We start from the raw sequence: 12,190 nt of genomic DNA on the forward strand, positions 1-12,190 counted from the left end.
ACACTGGTGCCTTTGCTTCTTGTAATTACGTTCTTCAGCCTGTTTATGTATCACGGATAAATTACGCAAAGAAAGGAAAATCAAGTGGGAAAGTGGATGGCTTCTGTATGCTCCATCCTGTGAGGTGGGTGTCGGCACCCAGCCCTTACAGAGGAAGGACTGACACGTCTAGCCCGAGTCATGGGAACCAGGAACTTCTCGAACCCCGGGCCATCTCCCACTGTGACTGAATCGCATGCACGTTCTTATGTCATTTTTGTCTTTCTCCAGCGCCAACCACTTCATACCTATCTGCTCATCAGCATCCCCCTCCCTGCTGGGTCTTAGTAAAGAAAGGCCTGCCACTTTGGTTTTGAGGCTCAGGGAGGCCGACCAGAGTTTTCCCTCCATATTTCTTCACGTGGTTTCCTCTCACATTGAGAAGAAAGAAATATAGGGCTGGACTGTCTCTAGGTGGAGAGGGCACCCGCAGAGGTGGAAGTGTCCCTCAGTGGGTCCCACAGCACAGCTGTGGCTTCCCATCCCAGCGCTAGCGCTGGGGCGCTGATGGGCCCCCGGCAAATTATGTGGTCCCCTGAGCGTCGGGTTTCTTCTTCCCTATAAAATGGGGATGCCTTCCCTCTCATGGGGTGGCTTGGTGCAGCCTAGGTGCTTAACCAGTATTAGTTCCCCTTCCATCCCTCTATACTGTCTCCCCTCGATTCGATTATACTAAGGAGAACTCCGGACATCGGGGCAGGAGGAAGCGTTCCTCCTATCCCTTTACCTTCCTCCTTTTCTCCCACCCACGGCAAACCTCAAAAGCAGGTCTTCTCCCTGTCTCCCCTCCACCTGCCTCCTCACCGTCTCTGTTCAGCGGTCACTGCCGGGTCTCAGGGAAAGCACAAGAATCTCCAGGGGGGACCCGGTGTTCCTGGTCTAGCGGGGTGGAGGCCCGCAGGCTCATCCCTGAGCATGAAGGCCAGGGGACCTCCGTGGGGTTACACTACACGACCTGTCCCGGGAGCCGGAGGGGCAGAGAGAGGGCCCCGGGTGTCCTCCTGGGCTCTCCTTCCTATTGCGCGTCAGGCTGCAGGTGGTGACCCCGGGGAGCCGCCCAGGTCGGGGTGCGCGGACCGTCCCAGGCCGGGGTGGGGGGTGGGGGGGGCAGAGTCCGCGGGGGGCTGTCCTCCCGTTCCAAGATTCCTCCAGCCCCGGGACCGAGGCCGAGTTCGGGGTGTCTCGGTGGAGCCCGGACACTGCAGACGCAGGTGTCCGTATCCCGGCGCCGACGAAGCCCCGAGTTGCTGCTCCCTCCCGTCCAGCCCTTCATCCCACAAACAGAAAAGTGAAGTTCGCGGGGCTTAAGGAATCTGCCTGAGGCTCCGTCCCGGGGCCGAGGGTCGGGATTCCCCCGCCGGGGTGTCGCCGAGGCGCGGGGGCGGAGGGAGGCAGGACCGCTCTGACGGCCCTGGGGACCGGGTGGGGGCGGGAGGGCGGCCCGCGCGGGCCGGGGCGGGGGCGGGGCCGGGGGCGGGGCCGGGGGCGGGGCCGGGGCGGGGCCTGGCGGCCGGAGCGGGCGGGCGGGCGGGGGAGCCGGGGGCGGGGGCGGGGGCGGGCGCGGGCGCGGGGCGGCGGCGGGCGCTGCGGAGGTGCGGCGGGCGCGGGCCGGGCGGGGGCGGGGGCGGGGGCGGGCGCGGGGCGGCGGCGTCACCGGAGGCGGAGGGGGCGGAGCGCGCTCGCAGCTGCCGGCCGGCCTCCCTGCCTCCGGGCCCGGCAGAGGACGCCCGCCCGCGGCCGGGCACGCAGCGCGCGCTCCGTCTGCAGACAATGCTCCGGGGCGCCCGGCGGGGCGGCTGGCGGCTCGGCGACCGACGGCGAGGCCGGGGGAGCGCGGCCCCGAGGTGAGCCCGCCGCGCTGCCGCCAGATCGCGTGTCTTTTTGTCTGGCAGACGTGGCCGCAGAGGGGAGCCCCGGGCGAGGCGAGCGCGGCGGGCGCGGGGAGGGCGACCCCCTGGCGGCGCCCCCGGGCCCCGGGTGACAGCGCCCGCCCGCGGGGTGGAGCGTCCGGACCGCGTGCGCCCCGGGGCGGGCCCGGGGGTGGCGGCGCTCAGCGCGGAGCCCGCGGGCGCCCGGGGGGGCTTCGATTCCCTCGGGGTCGCGCTGCTGAGGACGGGGAAACTTTACGCCTCGCGGTCGGGGAGGGGGCGCGGCGGGTCCGGCCGGTCCCGCGGGTCCGGCTCTTGGTTCGGGCGCGACACTGAAGCGCGCCGCGAGTCGCTCCCGGGGACGGCTCCGCTGCCGCGGCCGGAGGACCGTCGGGAGCCGCGGGGCAGGCGGCGGGCGCCGGGGCTGCTCGGACCCGGCCTCGGGGTGCCCCGCTGAGAGCCCGGGCTGAGCCCCCTGGAGGGCGGCCTGGGGGCGCGCTCTTCGCCTCCGCCGGTGCTGCTTGTGTCCCCAGCCGGACACACACACACACACACACACACGCTGGGAAAATAGAGCCCCTGCACCCTCCACTCTCGGGTCCTGTGGATGGGAATGGAGGCAGCGCCGGCTCACCGTGTTTATTTTCCCCAGGTAGATCTCAGCCGCGGAGGGCATGGCTTTGCAGAGCCGGATGGGAAAGCCCTAAGCACTTAGGGGCCGGGAGTTTTGCAATGGACCAGGGCGGAGTCGGGTTGCACGGACCCCCTGGATCCCTGGCCCGGGCTATGGTAGCAAGCTTTTCCCTTTTTGGAGAGGGAGATGTGACAGGAAGCCCTGGGAAATTCTGCTTCTGCTTTGCTATCATGGGATCCCGTGGAATCGGCTACCCTCCTTGCTCCTTAGACTGTAGTAGGTCTCACCCTTGGAAACACATTCCTACCGCTGAGATTGGATTGCACAGCATTGGAGAAGGAAAAAATAAAAAGTTGGGCGAATATCATGACATCGTCTGTGTGTGTGAGGAGGAGGAGGAGGAGAGTGTTGGGGGGGGGTGTTAAGGCTGTCACTTTGTCCTTTCCCCTGGGCAACCCCTGCCAGTGGAGTATTGAAATCCAGACACTTCCCATACGTACTTTTCTTTTCCAGTGTTGCATTACTTTGATTTTTATATGTATTAATTTCTGTATTACATATTGTGTGTACAATGTATATTTATATATAAAACAATTAAATTAATATGCGTATATATTGGATGAGTATTTTCTGGAATTCGGTCACTTCTGGGCAAGGCATGAACAACCTTTGACACAAGTGTGAGGGGGAATCTTGAGGCAAAAAGATTTAATTTTACGGACCTGTCCACCAGTCTTCAGATTGTTTTTGAAACAGGATGGGAGTGTGTCTGACAACTTCAGTCTTGCAGATTGTGGCCACAAATCTAGTGCAGAAGTTTGCAGAGGCAAAGATATTTTATCAGGACTTGGATCATAAAGAATGCCAGGATCTTTGTCTAATCTTACCCTGCTGCCTCCCACTGAAATGGGGGAATTTGCATAAATCTGAGGGCTGCCTCCCCTCCGAGGTAAGGAATGTGGGCAGGAAGGTACCATTCCCAGGCTGTGGAGAGTTGGCACTGGTAAGCGAAGCGCCGGCGCTGCTCTCTGTGAGCGCCACTTGAGTTTTTCACCATCTTTCACGGAAAACAAATAGGAGATAATTCCAGGCCTAGAGCTCTCTAGACAGAACTGGAAATGAATCTTTTCTGGCTTGACATGATGGCAAATTCTGTTTGCTGTGACTGAGAAACCAGTTTTAACAGGATGCAGTGAGTCAATGATGGTGGAAGGCTAGCGCTTCATTCTGTTGTCTTATTCAAAGACTTCCCCTAAAAACCTTTGCACCTCTGAGCAGTCAGTCGTACCGAGAGTTGTGCCCACGTCAGAGAATTTCAGAGCTGGGCACGGGAGTGCTGAGAGTGTACACAAGCTGGTGAGGGTTCTGCAGGGAAGCTTCCCACAGCTCTGTAACCCGGAGCCCACTCAAAAGTCCCAGGGCTGTTGTGGGCCACGTGCGACAAAGGATGGGGACCTCTGGCAGCAAGCAAATATGACAAGTTTGCGCTCTCCGTGCCGGCTGGGGAGGAAATGTACTGTGGCCACCCCAGACTGCTTCTTTGTGAATCTGTGGTAGCCTTGAGGAAGTGGTTGGACACCCACCCCTACAGATAGCTCAGCCTTATAAGGAGATGCAGGAACCTGAAAGGCCCACACAGTATGGGGGTTTTAAGCTTTCTTTCCCCATCCCATGAAGGGGGCTCCAGAGCCTTTGCCTGCAGTAAAGGGGAGCCTCTCTTTCCCTGTGGTCAGGAAGCCAACAGCATTCTGAGGAAGGACCAACTCCCTACCTTGGGGCAGGGATGTGGACACTTGCTCTCTGAATACCAGTGACCTTCCTCCATTCCCCCCACCCCCCCTTCCAAAATTTAGCAGCAGAGCCTCAAGCTGTCTGTGGCTCAAGGCTGTGGGAAGGAAGAAAAATCCATGCTCTCCTCCTCTGCTTGTTGAGGCTTAGTGACCTCTTCTGGGGAACTTGGTGAGCCATGAACCTACTACTTGGGTGTGTTTCAGGGAGAAGAAGAACCCAACCCACAGTCCTCTTAAGGGCAGGGATGCATAAGATCCTACCGATGGCTGCCGAAGGCAAACACTTGACTTGATTTCAGAGTGCTCGGTTAGCTTCACCATGCAGTGGCTTCCTGGTGAACTTTGGAGGGAAAGGAGACAAATTTATTCCTGGTGCTCCGTGAACAAGCACCTCTGTCTCTGTGACACTGGAAAGAGAGCACTCCCCACGAAGATGCTGGAATGGGCTCCTGGCTCATTCCACCTGCTTAGCCCTGTTGAGTGTTTAGACAGCATCAGCCTCAGAGCAAGTTCTTGCTGGAGGAAAGTGGACAGCAAGCCCCAGGGCGGAATTCCCTTTTTGATGAGAATCTGATCACCTGAGGTTTATAAAGATGATTTTCTCAAGAGCAGTTTCCTTATGGGGAGGTCGGTTCACTTAAATGAGGAAAGAACAACGAGCAGCAAACAGGTGATGGCCAGCCACTCTGCATAACGGATGATGACATGAGGAGTCGAGGCTGCCAGCACAGTTGGCTTCCAGCACCAGCAAACTCCCTGGTCTGTGCACAAGTCTTCGTTTATGTCATTGCCACTGTTTCTCCATCTGTAAAATGGGGATAATGGCCAGCTGCCGGGGTGTTACTCAGGCTAATTGGTTAATACCTGCAACCCTTTGAGCTCATCTCCAACAGGTGGATTTATTAGTTTCTTTCGGCAAACTCTGCTCCTGGTTGGACTGTCAGAGACAACTCTTGCAACAAGCAGACTGCCTTATCCCCAGGGCTATTGTAGGGAAAAAATAATTGTGTGATAATCTCTTCCCTCGCTATAGATCACAGGGCTGTGGTAATCAGGCATTTCTCTTTCTGTTTTCCCCCTTGGCCTGCAGCCCCAGCTCTGTTGACTTCACTGAGCGCTGGGCTAAATAACGTACGTTAAGTAAGAGGAGGAGGGCAGATTCCCAAGATGCCAGACCTCCTGACACAGTTCCCCTGGGGGCAGGCCCGCACCACACCTCTCCCCTTTCTCATCCATTGAGTGGCCACCTGGCCAGAAGTATGGATTCCAGTGCTGGTCTCAGGGTCCAGGCCTCCCTGCCCGCTCACACAGCCCTTGGTGAAAAGTCATGGCTTAGCCTCCAGAAGCCATCGTTTTTATTTGGTGCACCACTCTGCAGTACCATGGATCCTCATCTAAAACCCTGTGCAGGTTTCTCATCTAAAACCCTGTGTGATTTCTTCCTGTCACAGCCCCCAAACCTCAGCCCTCGGGCCTGAAATGTAATAGAGTTGTGTTTAGTTTTTTATAGGTTCTGATAAGGCCACACACCCCCCGAGAGTGACTAAGAGCCCTATGACAAATAGGTGAAGGCCTCAGAAGACATCGAATATGCTAACCTTTACCTTTTTCTCTCCTTCTCCCCCCACCCCACCCTGGTTCTACTCCCCATTAAAATGATTAGACTCTAGCTGGTGAAGCAGCCAGCCTCGGGTCCGGGAGATCTCTGATCAGGTCAGTGTTCTGCTGTTCCAGGCAGCCGCTCTGTGACCCCCATCTGCCTCCCCCACGACCACGGCCGAGAGCTGAGTGCAAGATGAACCAGCACACTGTCGCCTCAAGATGCACCAGGCCCTCCGACTGAACCCCGAGAGCCCCAAAATGTCCGCGTGCAGCGACTTTGTGGAGCACATCTGGAAGCCTGGGTCCTGCAAGAACTGCTTCTGCCTGAGGAGTGACCACCAGCTGGCGGCCGGCCATCCCCAGCCCAGAGCAGGCAACCCGCCCCCTCCGCCTCGCCTGCCCCCCAGGCCCGAGAACTGCCGCCCGGACGATGAAGGGGTGAACAGCTCACCCTACTCCAAGCCCACGATCGCTGTGAAGCCCACCATGATGAGCTCGGATGCCTCTGATGTGTGGACAGAGGCGAACCTGAGCACCGCCGACGTCTCGCAGGTGAGGCTGACTAACCCCTGTGGCACTGGTACAGGGGCTGCTCTTGTAGCGTTTGAGGGCTGGCGGGCAGCCAGGGAGGGCTGTTAGGGCAGGACTCCCACTGGGCTCCCGTCAGCTGGCCCCACCACCGCGCCTTTTTGACTCTTGCCCTCCTTTCATATCTGCCCTCCTTTCCATCTGTCCCTTCAGGCTAAGACCCATCACCAGTCCCTCAAGTGTAACTGGAGAGTGCATTAATTATTTATGCAGAGGCATACAAAAATGTAGCTTTAAAAAAAAACAAGTTTTTGAAGCTTTTTTCATTGATAATTTAGAATACATACAGGAGTAGCAGCGATTGCTTAACAAATGGCCTGCATCCACTGCCTTCCACTATGAGGGTCAACCAATCAACTCATGACCTGGTCTTGCTTCCTCTCTGCCCCCAGCCCCACCTTCCCCTCACTGTGATTTTATTTATTTTTTTTAAAGATTTTATTTATTTATTCATGAGACACACACACACACACACACAGAGGGACAGAGACATAGGCAGAGGGAGAAACAGGCTCTATGCAGGGAGCCCAATGTGGGACTCGATCTCAGGACTCCAGGATCATGCCCTGGGCCGAAGGCAGGCACTCAGCTGCTGAGTCACCCAGGCGTCCCCCGTCCCTGTGATTTTAAAGCGGACCCCAGACATCACATCATTTGTGCACATCTTTAAAAAAATAAAGTCTTCCTAAGACATGTAACCACAAGACCATGATCACACTTAAAATGTTAGCAGTAACTCCTCCATATCCAGTTCCCAGCCAGGGTTCATATTTCCAGTTGGATTTTAGCAGCTTTGACCTGGGATCACTAGAGACAATTGTATCCCTTAGAGATTAGACCATTCTGCTCATCCCACAGGTCACCCTTCCAAAGGTATGATTACTTAGAGGGCACGTAGAGCCTGCTGCCTCTAGAAGGGTCTAGGAAGCTGTAAGTCTAGGACATCCAAGAACTGCTTGGGACTTGTTTGACCTTTTTGCCTATTCTGGTTTTCCTAAACCATCATGCTGTGTGGATCAGGAAGGGTGTTTGAGCCCATGTGAAATCAGAGGTCAGTTTTAAATTGGAGGAGGCTTAAGTGGAGAGAGGCATTTCCTGTGGTTGCACTTAGTTCCATGTCCCTTCAGAACTGCTCTGTTTGTCACCAGCTGGTTACACCCATTCTCTAGGTTGTGTTCACTACTGTTAGTCTTCACAGACATAAGCCAGGGACTCCTTCAGTTTGGAGTCATCTTTGGCAGGAAGCAGATGCCAGCCCTACTTCAAGGCTGCTTCTAAAAGTTTTGGGGTAGGGGAAGACTTGAGAAAGGAAGGACAAGGGGACTATGACTTTAGGGATAGGAAGGACCAGTCCACATCTTTATTTTTTTTTTAAGATTTCTTTCTTTGAGAGATAGCAAGTGCCCACACTGCGCAGTGAGGGGAGGGGCAGAGGGAGAGGGAGAGAGAGAGAATCTCAAGCAGACTCGGTGCTCAGCATGGATCCTGATGCAGGCTTAGGATCCTGAGATCATGACCTGAGCTGAAATCAAGAGTCAGATGCTTAACCGACTGAGCCAGCTACCCAGGCGCCCCATGGCCAATCCACATGCTTGTCTCATGGCTCAACTAGTCCAGCCACTTATGCAGGCTCAGGCTGAGGTCACTGGCTGTAGCTGGGAGGGGGAGTAGCTCTTTGGCGTGGCCCAGAGACCAACAAGGGAGCTGGGACCCAGCTCAGAAACCACCCCTCACTCTCCCACCCCACCACCCACCCAAGCTGTCTTAAAAAGCCCCATGACTTTGGTTTCTTTAGGACTGTACCGCGACTCCGTTGTCCAAAAACTAACAAACGTAAAACAAAACTCCAACCACACTCAAAACTCCGTTTTCAAAGCTCTTAGGAAAATCTATCTCATCGGGCAATTTTGAGGGAGATGCCGAACGTTCTTTTATAGAGTTCTGTCTCCCCCTGCCCCCACCTCTCAGATTTAAGCCAAAAGAATCACAGCCCCCGGGTGGGAAGCGCAGCTCAGTGTCTGGGAAGCCCACTGGCTGCAGGGGGGCCCCAGAATGAAGAGAGTCTGTGGGGAGATCAGAAGGTAGGCGTGCTGCAGGGCTTCCTCGCGGCAGCACAGAAGACCGTTTACAATGTCATGGCACTTCCCTCTCACTTTTTCTCTCTTCCTTTTTTCTCTGACAAGGTCTAATGTAAGTCTTTTCACCTTGGGGCTGTGTAGGTCATCTGGAGACGAGCCCCCGGCAAGCTGCCCCTCCCGAAGCAGGACGACGTGCCGATAGTCTACCTGGGCAGCTTCCGCGGCGTCCAGAAGGCTCCCGGGCCCGCCGCCTCCAGCGATGGCCGCTCCCGCGGCCCCCCCGCCTATGCCATGCTCGGCCTGCACGGCCTGGAGGCCCGGGGCGAGCGGAGCACTGCCTTCCACCCCGTGAGCTTCTCCAGTGAGAAGGTCGGGCGAGAAGATAAACCCATGTTTTCCTACCAAGAGCTGACCTCCACCCAGGAGAGCTTCCGCCAGAAAGTGGCTGCCTTTGCTGGGATGACGTCCGGCTGCCACAAGGGCCCTGGGCCCTGCCCGGCGGCGCAGCCCCTGCGGCAGGCCCTGCCCTCGGAGGACGACAGCGATCAGCGGTGCTCACCCTCAGGGGACAGCGAAGGGGGAGAATATTGCTCCATCCTGGACTGTTGCCCCGCGAGCCCCGTGGCGGCGGACACCCCGCAGGCTGAGGGCTCCGGGTGCGGGCCCGGCAGAGGGGACCGCCCGCCGCCGTGCTGGGAGCAGGGACTGTGTGCGGGGCCCCCCGACGAGGAGACGCGGGGCTTGAGCTTCCCCAGGGAGTGCTGCAGCCAGGGCCCAGCAGAGAAGCCTCCCCGCCTGGGCCCCAAGAAGCTGTCCCTTACCTCCGAGGCTGCCAGTTCCTCGGACGGCCTCTCCTGTGGGAGTGCCAGCAGCGGGGCCAGCAGCCCCTTCGCCCCCCATCTTGACAGCGATTACTGCTCCCTCATGAAGGAGCCTGTGCCAGGGAAGCAGCAGGACTCTGGCTGCCACGCGGTGACCTCCAGCGGGTGCCTCGGACTGCCTGGGGAGCCCCAGCCTGCAGCCCACCCCGGCGAGGCTGCACAGCCTGAACCCATCTATGCCGAGAGCACCAAGAGGAAGAAGGCGGTTCCAGCACCTTCCAAGCCACAGGCCACAGCGGAACAGGCAGCGGCTCCTCGGGGCCAGGGCCAAGGTCAGGGCCAGGTACGGACAGCTACCACCTGGGCTCAGAAAGCAGCGTCTGGCTGGGGCCGGGACAGGGAAGGCCCAGATATGGCTCCCCAGGTGGCAGCCACCATCACAGTCATGGCAGCCCATCCAGAGGAGGACCACCGGACAATCTACCTGAGCAGCCCCGACTCTGCGGTGGGGGTACAGTGGCCACGCAGGCCTGTGAGCCAGGACTCTGAGGCAGGCGAGGAGGAGGCGTCGGCCGGGCAGGCGCTGAGCTCCAGAGAAAGCCACCGCCCCGACGTGAGTGAGAACAGCCCCAAGGGGAAGCCTGCCATTCCGCCCAAGCTGTCCAAGAGTAGCCCCGGAGGGTCCCCAGTGTCACCGTCGGCCTCCCCACTGTCTGACCTCAGCGAGGGGAGCTCCTCTGGTGGCACTGGGCCTCAGGCTTCGTCCAGGGGCCCCACCGACTCTGCTTCTTCCTGCCGGGCCAACGGCGTTGCCGCCAGTGACTCTGTCCGGTGCCACCTGCCTGCTGCCACCTCCTCGGCCTTGGACCAGAGGAGGCCCCGCTACCAGACTGGGGCCTGGAGTCGTCAGTGCCGGATAGAGGAAGAGGAGGAGGTGGAGCAAGAGTTGCTGAGTCAAAGCTGGGGGAGAGAGCTAGAGAATGGCACCACAGACCCCTCCACCTCCTCCACCTGGCACCGGCTCCGCCCCACGGACGGCTCCTCTGGGCAGAGCAGCAAAGTCGGGACTGGGATGAGCAAGTCGGCCTCTTTTGCCTTTGAGTTCCCCAAGGACAGAAGTGGGATTGAGGTGTTCTCACCTCCTCCACCGCCTCCAAAGTCGAGGTGAGTGTGATTGTCTCTGTGTAACTCGGGGCTTGTCCAGGAGGACCAGGGGCTCTTCCGGAAACCTTTGCTGGTGCCCCTTTACTGAAAGCCCTCAGGCCCAAGCTCTGAGTCCTGCTCTTGGGGCACCAGCATCTGCCCAAAGGCCCTTGTGCCTTTTATATGCGCTTCTGAGTTGCTGGTGTTTGTGCTGAGCAAACAAACCTACAAGCCCTACAAGTGGTGCCCTGCCTGGGATTGGCTTTTTGAAATGCATCTTCCCAAGAAGCACTGCCAAGCCCTTCCTCCCTTCCTGGTGCTCATAGTTTTATAAACTGGTCCTCTTTTCCTCCCCAGCTCTCTCAAGTATCTCTAGCAGGCTTTTTCAGGGAAACACTCAGATTCTCCATTTATTCAGACATGCAAAAGGAGGCCAAAGGAGGCTGTGCTGCACAATTTGGAAAGGCAAAGAGATGGGGAGGCTCATGGGCACTGCCAAATGTGTGCTCCAGAAACAGTTAGGCCCTGGAGCCAAGAACAGAATAGTAGGAGGCTCTGCACGTGGTCAGTAACCTTCAGATGTGGGTTTTTACAGGGGGGAGAAAAAAGTGGTTCGTTTTAGCATGCCGAAACTCACAGCTTTCTCCTTGCTTCACTGCTGTCTCCTGCCAGTTTAAAGGACCTTTCAAAGGCCCAAGGAAAATAAATACCTTATTAAAGGTATTGCATTGTGCATGGAATTTAAATTCTGGAAAAAAAATGTCCCCCTTATTCGAGCAAAACTGATTTCCTGTCAGGGAAAGGAGAAACCTACTGGGTTTTTGTGTGTGTGTGTTTTTTTTAAGTGACAGCCTTTCCAAACAGACTTTTTCTAGTTGTGTCATTTCCAGTGATTCTGTTTCAGCTCATGCACCTCCGGGTTGATGTTGGAAGCAGGGAACTGACCACAGAGATGCAGCTGTGACACTTGACTTTGAACATCAAGGCGTCTCAGGCTGTGATTCTCTTTAACATGGGCTTTTTCCGTGACCACTGCTTTGTTCTGGTATTGCATTGGCCACCTGCCATGCGGCATAGACATCCTCCAGATCCTCAGGTGATTGCAGACTCCTTTTGGCTACAGTTTCAACTTCCCAAGTGAATGAGGGATCCAGCAGCTAAGAATAGCTCCCATTTATATGGCGCTTACTATGGGCCGGGCACGGATCTGAGGGAATTAGACCTATTAATTCATTTGATCCTCAGAACAACCACAGGAGGTAGGAATTACCATCCCCAATTTACAGATGACAAAAGAGATGGAGGGAGCTGAAGTCACCTCCCAAGGTTACACAGCTGTACTGGCCAGCTCTGCTCCTAAACTCATAGAGCACTTTAGCAGGCATAGGACATGAGAGAAAAGATGGGCATTGGATCTGGCTGCCTCAGGCCTGGGTAGGTTGGTAGGAAGCACAGACTTTGAACTTGATCAGAAAATCAAGTTTATACTACATCTGTCTTCTCTGTGGGCTGAGTGATCTTGAGCAAGCCACTTGCCGTGACTGAGCCTCCCTACAACTGGATGGTAATAACAATACTTTTATAACACCCTGTTGTTGAAAGAGTCACATGAGATGAACAGAATCCA

General features: G+C 56.8%; 1 protein-coding gene across 2 annotated transcripts in view; it reads left to right on the forward strand.

Annotated features, from left to right (window-relative positions):
- The first annotated feature begins 1,747 nt into the window (after positions 1-1,747).
- The window catches only part of PRAG1 (PEAK1 related, kinase-activating pseudokinase 1), a 49,217-nt gene continuing 38,774 nt past the window's right edge, over positions 1,748-12,190 (forward strand). Inside the window, exons 1-3 of one of the 2 annotated variants that reach the window (XM_072763583.1) lie at positions 1,748-1,883; positions 6,066-6,485; positions 8,741-10,584. In XM_072763583.1, the coding sequence (XP_072619684.1) occupies positions 6,153-6,485; positions 8,741-10,584 (2,177 nt within the window). In that variant the 5' untranslated portion in view covers positions 1,748-1,883; positions 6,066-6,152. Of the gene's footprint in view, positions 1,884-5,994; positions 6,486-8,740; positions 10,585-12,190 lie in introns of both variants that reach the window. The other variant, XM_072763582.1, reaches the window with a different exon arrangement.

This window comes from Vulpes vulpes, chromosome 7 (genome assembly GCF_048418805.1).
Source record: "Vulpes vulpes isolate BD-2025 chromosome 7, VulVul3, whole genome shotgun sequence".
Lineage (NCBI taxonomy): Eukaryota > Metazoa > Chordata > Mammalia > Carnivora > Canidae > Vulpes > Vulpes vulpes.